Below are 19,594 nucleotides of genomic sequence, written 5' to 3'. Positions count from 1 at the left end.
CCTTATAGGAACCAGAATCACCCAGATGGGGAAGGGGTGAGTGAAGAAACCCATCCAAGATATGTAATGATTATTTTGGATTATTGATGATTAACCAAATATATCTTTGGAATTTTCATAAATCGATGAGATAGTTAAAGTTAAGAGGGAAATAAATTCAATGTAAAAAATCGATTTTGTTTCTTATCATGCTAACATGTTAGTAGGTTTTTTGTTTACATTTCAGCATTAATTACTGTTTAGTGTCTCCTTTTGGCTTACATTGTGAGTATTAAATATTTAAAAAACCTGCAATGATAAAATAGTTATTAATTAGTATTCATGTTGACAGTTGTATTTTTGAAATATTAATTCTACTACACTTCCTAGATAAGTAAATTTATCTGGTATGGTCTTCCAAAGTTTATCATATATAGGGAAGAGAATATAATTCGATAATCATTTAATTAATTTGATGATGATTTTATCAATGTATAGGATATAAAGGACATTCTCATTATTATTAAGGCCCTACTTACACGAGGATATTCATATATGGTCACTTGCTGCCTGACATCCAGAAGACTGAGTGATTGGATGACTCAAGTAGCCCAGTACATTCACCTAGTCATGATTTGAACAGCTTGTCACCTTCACCTAGTCATAATTCTAGTATCACATTCACCTAGTCATGTTTTGAGTAGCTCAGCACCTTCACCTGGTCATGATTTGAGTAGCTCAGCATCTGCACCTAGTCATGATTTGAGTAGCTCAGCACCTTCACCTAGTCATGATTTGCGTAGTTCATCACCTTCACCTAGTCATGATCTTAGTAATCCATCACATTCACCTAGCCATAATTTGAGTAGCTCAGAACCTTCACCTAGTCATGATTTGAGTAGCTCATCACCTTCATCTGGTCATGATTTGAGTAGCCCATCACCTTCATACAATCACAACTCGAATAGCCCATCACCTTCATATAATCACGACTCAAATAGCCCATCACCTTCACCTAGTCATGATCTTAGCAATCCATCACATTCACCTAGTCATAATTTGAGTAGCCCATCACCTTCATATAGTCAGGACTCAAGTAGTCCATCACCTTCACACCGCCAGGACCGAAGCAGCCCATCACCTTCATATAGTCACGACTCAAGTAACCCATCACCTTCACTCAGTCTCTATTCAAGTAGCCCATCACCTTCACACCTTCATGGCTGAAGCAGCCCATCACCTTCTCCTAGCCATGACTCCAATAGTCCTTCATCTTTATACAGCCATGAATTGCGTAGCCCATCACCTTCACATAGCCATGGCTCCAGTAGTCCATTACCTTTATACAGTCACGCCTCAAGTAGCCCATCACCTTATACAGTCATGACTCGAGTAGCTCGTATTACCAATTTTTTTGCGGTTTGAATAGAAAATCAATCAGTTTTATACACTACATGTATTCAATCCCTAGGCAGTGCCTAATGATTCTAGTATTGATGATGGTATCATAATCCAGTACCACTAGCACAGAATGAGAAAAGTTGGAGTTGTCCATCCTTCATGCTATGCTCTCTCTTCCATATCCTTCATCAAATACACTTTCAACTTGTAATCATTTTAACACAAATTTTAAATTGAACATTGTTCATGGCACACGCTATAGGTACAATGCAATTGAGAGACTGGACGACTTGGATGCCAACATGACTGGTCCTTGAGTAACCGCGTGGGGCAACCCTGTACTCTGACTGACACACCACCTAATTATGCATGATGGTTCTTTTGGTCACTGAGTATCTCAGTCGCTCAGAGGTGAATACCTTGTTTGATTGACACCCCCTAATTAATCATGGCAGGGTCTCTCGGTCACCGAGTATCCCTGTGTGAGTAAGGCCTAATTGTTACAGTTTACTTATCAAACTTGAGTTTTTAATTTTTATTATTTAATTTGCACATTCAGTTCTTTTGATGTATTTTTTTATTGGCCTTTTGATGACACATTATTCAAGTATTGGGGAGAAGGCTAACTTTTTTAATCAACCAAGACTTTTGGCCTCGTTGGACTAGTACAACATCTTATTTGTATTTTTTAAAATATTTTTTTAGCTGTTGGTATGGGAAAACGTAAGGCTGAAGATATATCCAATCCGAATCATGATTTCTGTGAGTTCCTTCATGGTATGTAAAAAACCTGATGTACCAATTCATGAGTTTGGTTTAATGATATTATTATTGCTTATAGAGCTCGCTGATTATGAGAAGAATGTTAACAGGAATATCCACAAACACAATGCTTACAGGAAGGCCGCTCAGACGCTAGCAGCCCTCCCAAATCGCATCAAAAACGGCGAGGAGGCTAAAAAACTGAAAGGCATTGGAACTAAAATCGCCGAAAAAATCGATGAGTTCATGAACACTGGGAAATTGAGAAAACTCGACAATGTACGTTTTCGCTTTATTTGTTTTATATTATTTAAAAGGAATTTTTTTCACAGATTCGGAACGATGAAACATCACAAGCCGTCAATACTCTGACAAGAGTGAGCGGAATCGGACCGGCCAAAGCGATGGAGTTGTTCAACAGCGGCGTTAAATCACTCGAAGACTTGAAGAAAAACATGGACAAATTGACCCATCACCAACAAATAGGTCTTAAGTATGTTAACATAATCAATAAATTAAAAGTTTTTACTTTGATCTTTTATCACAATATACAGATACGTCGAAGACTTTGAAAAGAAAATCCCAAGGGCTGAAATTGAAGAAATTGAGAAATTACTTAAAGAAAATATTAAAAAGCTAGATGAAAATTTCATGACAACAATCTGTGGGAGTTACAGGTTTATAAATCAATAACCCTGATGTTTTATATTTATGTGCTTAAGTGTAAAAGATAAAAATAATATATTTCAGACGAGGTAAAGCCGAGAGTGGTGACATCGACCTTCTCATCACCCACCCCACGTTTACTTCTGAAGTGAACAAAAACAAAAATAAAACCCTACAAGCTAATCTTTTGAAAAGTATTGTTGAAACTCTAAAAAAATGCAAACTCATTACCGATACTATATCAATCGGCGATGTTAAGTTTATGGTATATATCTACATGTTTTCCTTATCGCTTGAGATTTAATCTTAAATTTTCGACCCTAGGGAGTTTGCAAGATAAAAGACATATCAAGGCGTTTGGATATAAGATTGACACCTCATGATCAGTACCACTGTGCCACGCTCTACTTTACCGGAAGTGATACTTTTAATCAAGAAATGAGAGCGCATGCGTTGAAAAATGGTTTCACCCTAAATGAATATTGCCTTAGGCCGATGGGCGTAACAGGTACGGCATTTTTCTTATTCTTTGATTTCATTCATAAAATAAATATTTATTAGGAGTTCCAGGCGAACCTGTGAAAGTGACCTCTGAAGAAGATATATTTGATTATATAGATTTTCCTTACAAAAAACCAATGGAGAGAGGTTAAAATTACATTAAATATAGAAACAATATATTTTATCGTGTATTTATTTGTTATTTACAATAAATTATGTTTTTAATTCAATATAAGAGATCTTATTTACAATATAGTATATACAGTAATTAATAGAAAATAAATTAAAACATAAACCCATTATTTAATTTAATGTGTATCGGGTTGTTTTATTGCTTAACCATCACAGAAGCCGATACCACTTCCTCATTTCCAATTTTCTTTCTTCCTCCGTAGACTATGTTACTAGGTCTTTGGCTTAATTTGAAGTTGTCGCCGGTTCCAGGCCTGTACAGAACTCTTTCGTTTGTGTGAAAATTTTGGCCGGTAATCCTTTGGAACTGGGCGTGATCGTGGCCCTTGGACAAATCCGGCGCTGGGATCTCGTAAGATTTGGCGGGGAGTGCGCCCTCAGGGGCGTTGATTGGAATCCACTCAGAGCCTGAAGTCAATTTGTGCTCGAAAGGCGGATTTCTGTGGATCCTTTCAAAGTTGTGCGGGTTGTACTTTGTAATCTTTTCTTTTGTTATTTCCAAAAAAGGTTCCTCTTTAACCTTTTTGAAATGGCTCTGTTGGTATTCAGCCGGCCTCCTGTGGACTTGAACCTCCGGGAAATTGTGTTTGTGATTTTCGTATTTTGGCTTATGCCTTGTATCATGACCCGAATGATATTCCTGAACATGATCGTTGGCCGGTACGTACTTGTGCGGGAATTTATTCACAACTTCTTGGGATTCGAAGCTATCCTCGTAACTGTAGCTTTCTTCAGGATTTTGTTGAAAATGTTGCTTCGTTTCTTCATTGTGCTGGTGATGATTGTGTGGATGGCTATTTTTAAAGTGCATCGGGTGGCCTGTGAGTTCTTGCAAATGTTCCTTCATTTGCCATTGAGGTCTAGGTTGTTCATAATCAAAATATTCTTCATCGTTATTAGCAAAATGCTTTACAGGCTGCTGCTGAGGTCTAAGCTTCTTAATTTGGTGATTTTTAAACGCTTCCATAAAATCACTATCAGCATTTCCATTACTGTGCTGTTTCTGCAGTCCGTGGTGTGTCATTATGAAATGTTTATAAACATTTTCTGGTTTTGTTTCTTTACCTAGATTTGAATTGAATATTTGTGTTGCAGCAGGTGGGAAAGGTTTACCCGGATTGACTTGGTTGTGGTTGTATCTCTGAGGTGAAAACCTATGTCTAAAAATAAAATCATAATATGAATAATAAATCTAATTACCCATGAACATATTTAATACCTTTCTGTGTGCTTTTTTTGTTTATTTCCAGAATTAGATGGTTTATTGCTGTTTCCAACATGCAATTTAGGAGAACCATACGGAACAGATCTTACAGGTGGTGAGGCGTGATAGAACTCATCATCATACCCACCAGGCTGCTGATATATTATACCTTCAGAGTAACCTTTTAAAGATTCTTCTCCAAAAGGTTTTGAAAGAGAAGAGACCTAAAAGTAGATAATCTGTTTAATGCTAAAGAACATTGATTTTATTATTGTAATTAGATTTCTCGATAAAATTACCTGTGGTACAACGTTGAGTGGGATACCCTTGAAATTTGGAACTCCACGAATTATAGGTACATCTTGACTCTCCGCTGGGAACATATGTGGTCCAAAGTAATTCTGTAAAAGAAGATCAGTCTTGTTGGTTATTGTTTAAAAAAATTATCAATTCTCAACTTTGTAGATGGGTCATTTGTAATCATCTCGATGTTTCTGGATTTTACCATTTTTAGTGGTGCTCAGTGGCAGACTAGAAGGATTGGGAACAACCAAACTACAACACACACACCTTAACTATAACTAAAATTATCCTTACAATTTAAAAAAAATTATTTTACTTGTATCCTAAGTATATAACAAGATATATAACAAATTGGATCATCAAAACTTTCTTTTTAACACGGTCAAAGAACAAACACTAATGCCCTATGAAACATAGGGAATGGATAAGTCAACAAAAGGAATGTAGAGGTCGTGTATAGGAGGTGTAAGGTCGGTGATGTAGTAAGGAGCTTTTATGATTTGTCTGAGGACTTTTGATTGAAAGGGTTGGATAGCTTGTGCATCGCAATATACACCATTTTTATAATCCAATATGAACAGTTTGGGTTTGAGTCAGGATTTCCCACTACTAATTAGCTAGAGTTGTTGATGCAACTGGGCTGTTTAATCTATTCATACTGGCTTGGTTTTGATGGACATCCTAAAGGTGCTTGACTGAGCAGTTTGGCTGTTGGAGGGATAAGCAGGCTGATAGACTACAGCTTTCCCCCCATGCTTCATTAAAATCATTCACTAATATTTATATGATAGGACATTTCGAATCTGTCTCAACTCAACCCTTTCTCAAAGTTGTGACACATCTGCTGGTGCTCACAGCGATCCATAATAGGACCTGATCTTGTTTTTATTTTATCCAATACAAAGCCAAGACTAAAAGACTGTAGACTGGCCTTATGTACTGATGACATTACCATCTACGTATTAGAGACTTACAAAGGCCATGTCATGAATTGGCAGTAACAAATGGAGGATTAAAATAAGTCTGACAAAAACAGAGGCTATCCTCTTAAGCACAGGCCGGTATTGTAATGTCAACTTTGGGGGTCGGGTAATACCTGCTGCTGTTAACCACCTTAGGAAAGACAAAGCTGCAAGTTCAGTCTAACCTCACATACAGCTTAGGGGTTTTCTTTGTTTTTCTCTTTGTAAGCCTGTCTTAGAAAATATGTTGAAAATAAGGCTGTAGAACAGACCATCCATCCGGTAGGGAGCAAAAGAGGTTTCCCACAATCTGGAAGTTAAATGAATGCAAAGATGAATTGTCTATGCACTAATGAAAGCCAGAGTTATTTAGTGTGGGAAGGTTGACACTGACACAGTTCATCCAGCTGTGAGACTGTACATTTGGGGCGTTGCCTGAACATTCACTCACAATTGCTGTAGAACCAAAGTGTACATATTGGTGACTTGTTTTGTGTAGTTAACCTCAGAACTCAATGTTTCTATAGGCCACACGTTTTGACAAAATAACCTCAGAGCCTCATGTTTCATCAAATTAACCTCATAGCATCACCATTCATATTGCCAACTCATTTTTTAAATTAAACTCAAACACTCAGCTTTTATTGGCTACACATTTTGAGCAAATAACCTCAGAGCCTCATGTTTTGTCAAATTAACCTCACAGCCACAGTGTTCACCTCGTTTAGTCATATTCACTTCAGACACTCAGCATTTTTATTGGCTACACGTTTTGACAAAATAACCTCAGAGCCTCATGTTTTGACAAATTAACCTCATATCACCACCATTCATATTGCCAACTAATTTTTTAAATTAAACTCAAATACTCAGCTTTTATTGGCTACACATTTTGAGCAAATAACCTCAGAGCCTCATGTTTTGTCAAATTAACCTCACAGCCACTGTGTTCACATTGACAACTTGTTTACTCATATTCAACTCAGACACTCAGCACTTTTATTGGCTACACATTTTGACCAAATAACCTCAGAGCCTCATGTTTTGTCAAATTAACCTCATAGCACCACCATTCATATTGCCAACTCGTTTAGTCATATTCACCTCAGACAATCAGCACTTTTATTGGCTACACGCTTTGACAAAATAACCTCAGAGCCTCATGTTTTGTAAAATTAACCTCATAGCCACACCATTCATATTGGTAACTCATTTTGCCATATTCACCTCAGAGCTCTTATTGTTGAAACTTTTGCCACACTACCCTTAGAACTTCAGCACTCATTTCGGCAGCTCATTCACTCACACCAAACTCAGAGCCTTAGGGTTCTTAGTGCCATGTCAAGTTAGCTGAGTCTGCAGTAAACAGCCAAACTTTGTCTGGGCCTCAGCCGTGCTAGCTAGTAAGGACCATCCATTGTGACAAGTCAAGGACCCAGGAGCTGCAGGAAGAAGATCCTGGAAGACGCTGGATGATGTCTAAATGGTATTGACGATCATCAGTCCTCTTGTGCCCATCCTAAAGTTGTGGCTGACTTGCCTGGATTGTTTTTCGTTTCTTTTGGTTTGTTACCAGATTAAGACGAGCTAATTTAAAAATAAATATTTATGTATATCTCTCTCTGGTGTTTATTGTATTTTTGGATCCCTACCTTATCATAGACAAAAAGTAGTTAAGCGATAAGCACATAAAGGGGCGGCTCCTGCTTACACCTTGAATTAACTTTTGTTTGATATACTTAAAAAAATTAAATTCTAAAGTAGGAAGTTATAGTAAAAATTGGCCTCCTATGTGAATATGTGTAAACGATTGCATGTATTTTATTTCGTTATGAGTTATCTGTTTTTGTTTAGATTCTGTGAAAGGTAGGCTAAACCAGCTTTTCTCTTAGGCGTTGCGGGCATAAAGCTTTGTTCGAGGCCGAACAATAAAATTAGAAAAATCGCTTAATTGAACATTAAAACAATTAATTATTAATCAAATAACACGTAAAATATACTTTACCTGAGAAGGTGATTCATTCGTCGGAAATCTTATCCTGTTGGACCTTGGAGACATTTCAACAGCCGCCGAAGCGCCAAAAAAGACGAAGAGGAAAAGACACTGAAAATTAAAATGAAAATGGTTAGATTGTCTTTGAATCGAACTTTGTCTAGGGCTTAGAAGAATATTAGAAATGGAAAGTGTCGAGCTAATACGGATTCTATGTTGCCAAGGGAAAGCAGCATTTCCTGAGATCCAGTATCGTATTTGTGAAGAGGAAACGGTTCCTCCGGGCTTTCTCCATCCATCTTATTAAAGACATAACTAATTCCTAAACAGCCACGACGAATTAGACAAAGTCCGAAATATTATCTAATACGATTGTACTTTATCATTTTTTTATTATTGGAGAAAAGACTTTGGACACACTTTCCCTCTCGGATCGCAAGGATGCCTTAGGAACTTCACGCTTGAATTAAAATGACAAATAAAAAGTTTTTCCACATAATAAAAATGGGCTGAAGAAATATGGAAGGTGTTTGACCCAAAGGCACCGTTTTGGATGGCCTTGAGGGTTTAGAGGCCAAGGCAGCTTAAGGTCGATTCTAGGAGGTCCGCTGGTACAAGAGCATTACTTTCTTTTCCTTTTCCCACATCGTACATTTCACCCTTAACATTTCGACGACCTCGACCGTTTTGACGATATTCAAATTCTATTTTCAACAACGGCGTTGGTGAAAGAGCTTTGTCTTCGGGCATGGATGGAAAGTGGTTGCGATTAGAACAACGATATGGTATTTTGTTTTTATCTGATCCCAGGTCTAAAAATTTTCATCAAATTATAGCTTAGGATTTCTTTTTTTAACCGTGGTAAACATAGAATTATTTGTCAAAAGTTTTGATAAAAAATCCAATTTTTCCAGTTTGACAGAAAACCACATCATCATTTTAATAATGGTTGCGGTTTTTTTGATACGGTTCGACTGACAACTTTCGAATTCAATTAATTATTGACAGATTAAATTGAGTTTTTACATTGGAGTCCAGACCAGAAGAAATCAAATCTAACATTTTCAAAAAATCAGGTTTTTAAAAGCATTGGCTAAACATTTTTTTACCAATAAAAATATACTTTTTTACCACCACCAAGTACTTTACATTTGTTTCTCCCTCTTTCTGTTATCCAACTTTAATCAATCTCTAATTTTTGAACAAAAAAAAAATTGTTTTGCACCGTATCATTCAAAAAAAGCTTTCTCTTATATTGACAGTTTCTCTTTCTTCGGGTTTTGTTTGTTTGCAGGGAAGAAATTCGGTCAATGAGTGGTCAGGTCGGCGAAACCAAATTTGGAATAAGGTGTGTAAACTGACGAAAGTGTAACTTCTATCGTTTCTTCGTCGAACATTTGACTCAACTGTGAAGCTTACTTCTTATTTTAAAAATTTTTTGTAATTTTTTTACTACGAGACTGATTATAATTTTTTAATGTCATTATCAGAATTCTCTAGTCAGTTATTACTTCCTTTAATTTTTTTGCACAAAATTTTGCTTTCAGTTTGCTAGTGAACCTTGATACACTCTGTAATATCAGATCGTTCTGAAACTTCGTAAAAAATTATTAAAACACCATATTTATTAATTAGTTTATAACATTCAAGAGACATAAACAATTTAAGATTTCCACAAATAAAAATTGTCATAAGTGCTAAAGTATTCTCTGGTTGTACTGAGAAATCATTTTAATGGCTGGAGGAGTTGAGGTTATGACGAGAGTGAAAAAAAAAGTGCAAAAGTTGGGTCGCACTTAAACATTAAAAAAACCAAGAGCTTGATCGAACACCGGCAAATATAAGTGACAGACTTTGTATTTTCAAGCGCTAAGATTACTACTTCTAGGGAGGAGAGCAATGGCAAAATTTGATAAAATATTTAAGACCAGAGACACACTGACAAAGCTCTGCAAAGTTAAACCAATGATGTTCTTAGAACTAGCCCAGCTAGTATCCGCAGACCTGTCGAACCAATTAGATTAACTTAGGATTTTCACTGTGGTGAATGTATTTATTAGCGGGATTGAAGGGAGGGCATCAAGTTGAAAATCGCCTTGCCGGGCTCCTGACCGTTGGTTTAAACTATACATTTTAACGTAGTTGTCGTGATGGGGCCTCAGCATGTATCGAGCACTTGAGACTTACCAAACTTCGGTTAGATCATCTTTAAAATGTGTGAATGTGTTTATCTGCCTGAGTGGTTGAGTATGTACAGCACAGTCTGTGGAATATCCAGCATACACAGACCTATCGAACCAAATATAATAACTTAGGATTTTTATTGTGTGTGAATGTATTTATTAGCGGGAATGAAGGTGAAAATCGCCTTACCAGGCACCCAATCGTAGGTTTAGTGTGTACATATTTTTCGAGATGGGCCTCAGCAGTATATCGAGCTCTTGTGACCTGCCAAACTTAAGTTAGATAATATTTAAAATTGCATGAATGTGTATTTATTGTGTGAATGTATTTATCTGCTCGAATGGTTGAGTGTTTATAGCACAGTCTGTGTAATATCGATCATCCACAGACCTGTCGAACCAGTTATATTAACTTAGGAAAGAAATTTGATTTTTACTGTGTCAATGTATCTGCCTAAGTGGTTGACTGTGACAGCACAGTCTGTGAAATATCAATAGCCCATAGACATGTGTAACAAAATAGAATAACTAATGTTTTTACTATGTTTGAATGTATTTATTAGCGGGATTGAAGGAAGGGCGTCAAGGTTAAAATCCCCTTGCCGGGCCCCAAACCGTCGGTTTAGGTTATATATAATTTTCGGGATCGGCCTCAGCTCTTGAAACCTGCCAAACTTAGGTTAGATAACCTTTGAAATTGCATGAATGTATTTATTATCGGGAATGAAGGAAGGGCGTCAAGGTTAAAATCCTTTTGCCGGGCTCTAAACCATCGGTTTAGGATATACATAATTTTCAGGATAACGCTCACCAGTATATCGAGCTCCTGTGACCTGCCAAACTTAGTAGATAATCTTTAAAATTGCATGAATGTATTTATTATCGGGAATGAAGGAAGGGCGTCAAGGTGAAAATCCCCTTGCCGTGCTCCAAACCGTCGGTTTAGGCTATACATAATTTTCGGGATCGACCTAAGCTCTTGCCAAACTTAGGTTAGATAATCTTTGACATTGCATGAATGTATTTATTTGCGTGAGTGGTTGATCATGTATGGATATCTACCATCCATAGACCTGTCGAACCGATTAGATTAACTTAGAATAGAGAATTTGATTTTTCCTCTGTGTGAATGTATTTATTAGCGTATTTATGGCGACGTTTTATAAATGTTTATTAATATTGCCATAGCGTGAAAACGTGGGATCCATGTACAGGTGCATTTATGTTTAATAAACATAATGCCAGTTGTTTACAAAACTCGGCGATGACCTCTGCGTCCCACCTTCTTGAAGGTTACTTTCACCATCAAGCCAACTCTCCTTAAGTGGAGAAAGATGGTTAAAAAAATTTGAAAATATTATATTTTTGACAGTTTTTTCTCAGGTAATATATTTCTTTTGTTAAAATAATTAAAATTAATTACAATTATAAACAACAATACTGAACATAAAAACAATTATGAGAACGATCCTCCTAAGACAATGCCGACAGGACTAATTAATTTCAGGACAATTTTTTTTTTTTTGGCGAAAAATTGAGAATGTTGGAGTTTACTTTCATCGTACTAATTAAGAAAGTTTCCCTTTTAGATATTTAAAAACAAGATGACGCGTAATCAAGGGATTTCTCTGTTCATCGAGCTGATGAACTGGATTAAGCAGCCAATCAGTCTCAGGCGTGATTGTCATCATCAACCATGATCGAATACCATCTTTTATGATCGAACTGCAAATGAGTAGGAAGTGGAAGGACGTGTGGGCGCTGACAACATATAGCACAGAGACCTCGTAACCCAAATAAAATCCCACGCCGAAGAAAGTGATCGCCGGCCGTTCGTCACGTTTATAATCCGAGCCCATCACTTATTGGATACGTCGTGTCTCAATCCGAATAGCATTGGGCCAAGTGCGACACTTTCTCTCTTAGATCCGAACGATAAAATATCGTCCACCTTCTGCTATTTTGACGTGCCGAACGTTAACGGTTATGGACGCAGGGACGGTCCCGTGCGTTGGACACACCTGTTTTCGAAAAGAGTACAATTTGTCCCCCCCCAATAGCTTAGATTGTAAGTTTTTGTTTATGGGGTCGAAGTTACTTGTAAAAAGTAACTTTCTCTATTCCACACTTGGTAGGTAACAGATTTAAATTGTGCTTGGGGTGAATGACAAAATATCTAAAAAAGAAAATTTTCCTTTTCTTCCCTACTTCCCCCTAAAGTAGACAGCAGAGATTATATTTTATTTGCATTAAAATTTAGATAATCTTTATAAAAGTTAAAACAAAAAAAAAGATAATATATTTAAAGAAAAATATATAAAACCGACGGACGGATAGACGAAAAATAAAAATGTTGTACGGACCACCCGTCCGTACAACATGGATGGCTAGAATTCGTCCACTCTACTTCTAAAACTGGTAAGGTTGAAGCCATTATTTTTTAAATGTAAGCAGATTTTCTATTTGATAACTATTCAAATGATAAGAAATAGTTTTAAAGCTCTGGTAAAGGGCGTATATCACTCAAAAGCATCCAAATTTGCATTTTTGCAAATCTTTATTTTTGATTGCAATCCGCGACTGTAGTATGAAGGTTGATATCTATCACATCATGTATGTGTATACGAAGAACGAAATATAAATCCATATAAGGAAATAGATAGATGAAGAGATGGAGATATAAATATACCTATAGATAGGTAGGTAGATAGATGGATCGATAGACAGAGAGAGAGATAGGAAGATTAAGAGAAAGAAAGAGAGAGGGTGAGAGAGAGAGAGAGAGAGAGAGAGAGAGAGAGAGAGAGAAATCCCGACAAATGGAGAGTGATCATAAAAGATAGATAGATTGATAGAGGTAGATAGAGAAAGAAAGTGAGAGAGAGAGAGAGAGAGAGAGAGAGAGAGAGAGAGAGAGAGAGAGAAATCCCGACAAATGGAGAGTGGTCATAAAAGATAGATAGACAGATAGAGGTGGATAGAGAAAGAAAGTGAGAGGGAGAGAGAGAGTGAGACAGTGAGAGAGTGAGAGAGAGAGAAAGAGAGAGACAGAGAGAGAGAGAGAAATGAAAATATATAGATAGAAAGATAATTAAACAGAGATAGAAAAAAATTAAAGACAGCTTTACCATAAATTTACAATATATCAGTAATAATCGTTAAAATTAATAGGATATACAACTCAACACACGTCTAAAACACGAAATAATTTAACTTATTTATGAAAAAAATTGATACTTTAAACTATAAATACTGAACAGCTAGTCTGTTCATTCGATATTACAACAAACCAAAAATTCAAAGCGTTTTAAACTGTAGCGTAAAGATTTTGGAGGTTTTTTCGTGAATAGCATCCAAGGAAACATTGAATGCCGTTATTTCAGATGTAACAAAGAGCAATTAGAAAGAGCCAGTATGAAATTAAAATAAAACAGACAACAGAATAAAACAAATCGCCATGATCTGAGGAAAAATTTTCTTCTTCGATCACTGCGTTTTTTTACGCGAAATCATATTTAATATTTGTGAATGTTTTTTAACGTGTAAATTTAATCCAGTGGATATGAAAAGTTTCCTATACTGTATTTAATCATTACTGATCAATATTTGACTTTTAAATCCGTGACGGTCAAGAATTAAAAAATTGGATTATTTTTCATACGTCGAGGCAAGTTTTAACATGAAGATCTGATATATTTTTAAATTCATTTAAGAAAATATTATTTTATTATTTAGAGTAATATTAAATCTTAAGTGTGCGATAAAAATCTCTAGAATGAATTTATTCCCTGCACCGTCTCACGAGATTTCTTGAAGAATCTTTTGTCTGTGCCACTCTGTTTCTCACTTTTCCCCGGATTTTGCCTGCCCACCGGGCAAATTAAAACTTTCTAAATCAAAACAATCAATCACTACAGTTACCATTTGGGATACTAAAAAGGGAATATATTTTTGACCGTTTTATTGTAAAAATCTATTCAAAAATCTAGCTTTTCTGTTAATCCGACAGAAGGATTAACGACATCCAATAAGTCTTAAGAAGTTGAAGAAGTACGAAGTAACAAGTCGCAAACGAAGTTGAAGTGACAAAGAGCCACTTTCAACTATAACGCCAGGTAAGTTTTAAACGTTAAAATTTAAAACGTGAAATCAGTATAAATTGTCTAAAGATCGAGATTTTTGTTAAATGTAACAACATTTTTTGGTATTTAGTTTAAATTAATAAATTGGTAAATGTGTATGATCAAAATTTGGCTCTTCTGAGAACTATGTATTTCAAGGAACCTTCCATTTAAATATGTTTAATTTTTTTAAAATAATTCAGGTGGGCCGTACTGGGAATTTATATTTAATTTTTGTGATTCATAAAAAAAAAGATAAACGTTTGTCATTCAAATTTATCTTTCTAAAATTTTACAAAAAATTAAGCTTGCTTTAGGTCCATTAAAAATAAAATTTGAAAAGTTAAATCACTATGAAATGGCAAATAAATCGAGACTTTCGTCGCAATTAAACAATTGCCTGTATTTCATCGTTTTGAAATAAGCTTAAATAATTAATTTCAAGACAAATTTGTTTTTCTAATTTTTATGTCCATAATAATAAAAATTTATAAAGTGGTCGAATAATTTTTGTCAAATTAAACAATTCCATGTTTTCCACGTTTTTCAAAAACCTTAAATAATTAATTTCAGGGCAGATTTGTTTTTTTAGTTTTTATGACCATAATAATAAAAATTTATAAGGTCAAGTCGACTCATTTTTGTCAAATTAAACAACTACAAGTATTCGACGTTTTTCAAGAAGCCTAAATAATTAATTCAAGGACAGATTTTTTCTAAAGGTTTTGTGTCCATGATAATGAATATTTATAACATCAAATCGACTGATTTTTGTCAAATTAAATAATTGCAAGTATTCCACGTTTTTCAAGAAGACTAAATAATTAATTCAAGAACAGATTTTTTTCTAAAGTTCTTATATCCATAATAATAAAAATGTTTAACGTCAAGTCGACTGATTTCTGTCAAATTAAACAATTGCAAGTATTCGACGTTTTTCAAGAAGCCTAAATAATTAATTCAAGGACAGATTTTTTCTAAAGTTTTATATCAATAATAATGAAAATTCTTAACGTCAAGTCGTCAGATTTTTGTCAAATTAAACAATTGCAAGTATTCGACGTTTTTCAAGAAGCCTAAATAATTAATTCAAGGACAGATTTTTTTCTAAAGTTTTTATACCCATAATAATACAATTTTATAACGTCAAGTCGACTGTTTTCTGTCAAATTAAATTGCAAGTGTTTTTTTTAAAGAATTTATAGTATGAGTCAAGGTTTGTCAGTCGATTTCTGCATACATATATTTTAAAACTTTATATTTGTAATATTTTGCATAAATCTGACTGACGAATTTTTCTACGGGCTTTTTAAACGTTAACTCGTCAATTTAAATCCATGAAATACAAATTAAAACGTTAGAAAATTATAAAATGACAAACTCGATTGCCTGGTTTTCGACCATTTAGAATCAACTTAAAGAATAAATAATTTTGTATTTGTTATGTACTTCATTAAATAATTAAACTACTAAAAATGCCATTGAAGATTTTTATAAGACAGTTTGACATGTTGAATCGAACTTAGTTTAAAATGTAATTAAACTTTACTTTTCAATTTTAATTGTTAATTGTATTGTTTCCTACTTTGTGTATAGGGTGTCTTTTTTGATGTCCCGGCTGAATTTCTCTTAAAAATATAACATTATCAAAAAAACACAATAATTTTGTTTACAAACATGTACCTATTTTAGTGCAGATTTATGTTTTTACCCCATTTGTTAAACATTTTAAATATTCAGAGTAATCACTTGAAAACAGTGGGTAAAAAGTGTACGTTCTCATTTAAAATTTCAAAATTGTTCCGACACTAAAGTACCCTGACAACAAATTTTTAAAAAAAGGGTGTAAAAATATAATAATAGACTAAAAAATAAAAAGTCTAAAATGAGGTAATTATTGCTAGACGATGAGTCCTACTGTGACTTTACGTGTTTTATTTATTTTTATTTTTGAGAAAAGAATGAAGTGTAAAGTTTTGCAAAATAAATTTGTATATTTGCATGGTGAAAATTTGTAGCATAAGTTGGGGGTGAAAGTTTGAGCCAATTCGTACAGTCTTTTAAAGTCTTTTTTTTCTTCATTTTAAAGCTTATAACTGTCATGTTTTATGTAAATTTGACAAAAAAGTACACGAATTCCTCTAGAAAAATTATAAAAATATTAACCTGTATGTTTGGGTGATTTTTCTATTCAAGCTTTTCGTAAATTATATCTTTTTTTATTTTTATGTATTTCGAGGCACTTTTAGCCTCCTCCTCAATGCGTTTTAAATAAGCAAACAGACTTTACATACGAATAAAATTTATGTACCGTTGGAAAAAATTGAATATTTCACCCAATCGACAAGAGATGGAAAAATTGAGTTAAGGCATACTAAAGAAAAACCGTCAAGAATTTAATTTTTTGTTCGGTTCTTATGTGCATCCATAATAATTGGATGGTTTCATATCAAGCCTCAAAGTTAGGGAACTTAATTTTAACAGGAGGCAGCCTTGACCGAAGGAGAAATTTACACCTACATCAACTTAAGACCGGTCGTAGAAGAGACGAACTCTCTATTTCCATTTTAGCATGATTAATTGAAAAAAATTAAACGCAAGTTTAATTTAGAGAAATTTTTGACTGATTGATGATCAAAAAAAAAGTGCATGGAAATTTTAGCTTTTTAGTTATTCCATTATTTTTTGTTTTGATTGAGTAATTTAGTAGATGACCTCCTTTGTTTTTTAAAATAAGAACTCTGTTTTATTTATTTCTTTCATTTCCAATTTATCATTGTTACTTACGATATAATCCATGGCTGTTCGGCACTGGCGACTGACTGTGAGTTAGACCGGCGTGGTCAGGGGAATTCATTCCTTTGCCCCCACTCGACACAGATTCGAAAGTGCTCGGAGTTTCCCCTCAAAGCTCCTCTTTGTAAAACCGAATCGTGCTTAAAAGCTGTGTAACAATAGAAAACTGATTTTTATTTAAGCGCATGACCTCATGCGAAGGACGAAGAGAGAATTCGGCAAGTTTTCACTAAGTCCTGATGAAGAGTAAGTTTAAAGTTTCCTTTAGATTTATTCGAACGGGACTTAACAAGCCTCAAGTTCAAGTCTTGAGGTCTTCCCGCTGACGAAACTGTATATTGGTCGTTTCCAATTATTTTGGTCTGTCTATGTAAGGAGGATTTAATTAAATTGGTTATGACCTATTTTAGGTGTTTTGATCAAACGCTTCGGACAACACACAAAGCGAGGTTTGGCGGACCGGAGAAGATCGAAGCCCGAGTATCATGTCCGATTACTGTGCCGATTATTATATTAAAAAATATGTTCATAGTTTTCATAGAGTGAGAAATAGAGAAGGGGGAGAGTGAGAGAGAGTGAGAGAGAGAGAGAGATAGAGATAGAGATAGAGAGAGAGAGAGAGAAAGAGAGAGGTCTGATTTCTGGGTCCAAGTGATGCTTTTTAAGTCATATTACATGCTATAAAACTTATCTGCTTTATACTGAGATTGTAATGAAATATTCCAAAGCGCCAATGTTCAGCATCCCAATGGGTCCAATATCAAAAATGGTACAAGATCTGATGTTCACGTGCAGCCCTAAAGTTAAGCCTATGGTAAAAGAAAGTAGAAGAGAGAAAGGCAACTGAAAAGTTGAATCTGTAAACAAAGTTAGATGTAACTAAGAAAATGTACTTACAAAAAGAAGTAGATTGACAAATAAATACCACACATAGTAGGTAGAAAATAAATAGTCAGAACACAACAGACGGGAAGGGAAAGAACGATATAGAGAGAAAGAGAGAGAACAAGATATAAAGAAATAGAGAAGAAATGAGAGTGATAGAGAGAAGGAGAGAGAGAGAGAGAGAGATTAGATGAATAGATGGATAAAGATAGGTAAATAGATATGTACAATAAATAGAAAGAGATAGATTGATAGAATAGATAAATAGTCTGAGATGGAGCTAAATAGATACATATATTTATTTGTTAAATACATAGATAAAATAAATAGATGGAAATAGTTAGATAGATATATTGGATAAACAAATGGAAACAAATAGTTAAATAGATAGCTAAAAAAATAGATTCGGATAAATTTATAAATTGATAGATAAATAAAATAATTAAATTGAGATAAGTTGATAGATATATAGATAAAATAAATAATAGACATATAAATAGATGGAAATAGATAGTTAAAATAAATATTTGGAGATAGATTAATAAATAGATAGATAAATAAAATAATTAGAACGGGTTAGATTGATAGATATATAGATAAAATAAATATATGGAGATAGTTAACTAGATAGATGAAATAAGTTGGAGATAGAAATTTAAAGAAATAGGTAAAATAAATTAATAAATACATAGATAAATAAAATAATTAGATTGAGATAGATTGATAGATATATAGGTGAATAAATAGATGGAGATAGATTAATAAATAGATAGAAAAAAATAGATCGAGATAGGTTGATAGATATATAGATAAAATAAGTAGATAGAGATAGATATACAGAGTAGATAAATAGATAGAGATAAATAGCTCAAACAAATAGACAGCGATAGATAAATTAGATAAATAGATAGATAAAATAAATAGACGGAGATAGATAAATTAGATAAATAGATAGATCAAATAAATGATGGAGATAGATCGATAGATAAATCAGATAAAATCATTTATGGCGATAATTGATTATAGGAGATATGAAGAAAGATGAACAGAAAGATTCATAGATAGACAGCGAAGCAGGAAGAGAAGGGAAGAGAGCCAGATAGATAGATAGAGAGAGAGAGAGAGAGAGAGAGAGAGAGAGGTATAATTAATTTATTTTAAAAAATTGAAAAATGTCACTAATATAGGAAAAACGTAAAAGACATGTAGCACAATTATTGTACTGAATATATACTGAAGTTGGAAGAAGTGGCCACCTAAATCGATTTTAATAATAATTCATAAAAAATTAGATCTGGCTGTTGGTCGGTTGTAAGTTCTTGCGAAAAAAAAAGTAAATATATGCTTGAGAGATAGGGACAAGAAGGAATAGAGAAAAAATATAAAGATAGAAGGAGGAGATATGGATAAAGACAAACAGAAAGATAGACAGATAGATAGAGAGCGAAGTAGAAAGAGAAGGAAAGAGAGGAGAGAAAGAGAAAGAAAGAGAGAGAGAGAGAGAGAGAGAGTGAGGGCGAGAGAGAGAGAGAGAGAGAGAGAGGGCGAAAGAGGGAACTAAACAGTTGAAAAGATAGGTAAAGTTAGGTACAACTTGGGAAATAGAGATACAAAAAAGATATGGAAATTGAGTTGGAAAAAGAGAT

At 34.3% G+C, this 19,594-nt stretch overlaps 3 protein-coding genes across 3 annotated transcripts; 2 read left to right on the top strand and 1 right to left on the bottom strand.

Moving 5' to 3' along the window:
* The first annotated feature begins 165 nt into the window (after positions 1–165).
* LOC106668061 (DNA polymerase beta-like) lies at positions 166–3,560 on the top strand. The gene is made up of 8 exons (XM_014396482.2): positions 166–264; positions 2,086–2,157; positions 2,222–2,421; positions 2,475–2,635; positions 2,697–2,819; positions 2,893–3,073; positions 3,133–3,316; positions 3,370–3,560. The coding sequence occupies exons 2-8, from the start codon at positions 2,094–2,096 to the stop codon at positions 3,459–3,461; spliced, it is 1,005 nt and encodes a 334-aa protein (XP_014251968.1). The 5' UTR covers positions 166–264; positions 2,086–2,093; the 3' UTR covers positions 3,462–3,560.
* On the top strand, positions 619–2,079 carry LOC106668002 (DNA-directed RNA polymerase II subunit rpb1-like; the record flags this gene model as incomplete). The annotated part of the gene is made up of 1 exon (XM_024224850.1): positions 619–2,079. A coding segment is annotated over one exon (588 nt), but the record flags the coding sequence as incomplete, so codon positions are not given.
* A 42-nt stretch (positions 3,561–3,602) lies between the features above and the next one.
* On the bottom strand, positions 3,603–17,152 carry LOC106668060. The gene is made up of 5 exons (XM_014396480.2): positions 17,055–17,152; positions 7,976–8,074; positions 5,005–5,106; positions 4,721–4,929; positions 3,603–4,661 (listed from the first exon to the last, which is right to left on the bottom strand). The coding sequence occupies exons 1-5, from the start codon at positions 17,064–17,066 to the stop codon at positions 3,638–3,640; spliced, it is 1,446 nt and encodes a 481-aa protein (XP_014251966.1). The 5' UTR covers positions 17,067–17,152; the 3' UTR covers positions 3,603–3,637.
* Positions 17,153–19,594: the final 2,442 nt, after the last annotated feature.

The sequence above is a fragment of the Cimex lectularius genome, unplaced genomic scaffold, assembly GCF_000648675.2.
Source record: "Cimex lectularius strain Harlan isolate CLEC.00 unplaced genomic scaffold, Clec_2.1 scaffold88, whole genome shotgun sequence".
NCBI lineage: Eukaryota > Metazoa > Arthropoda > Insecta > Hemiptera > Cimicidae > Cimex > Cimex lectularius.
The sequence above is the reverse complement of the archived record's forward strand: the minus strand, read 5'-3'. Positions and strand labels throughout refer to the sequence as shown.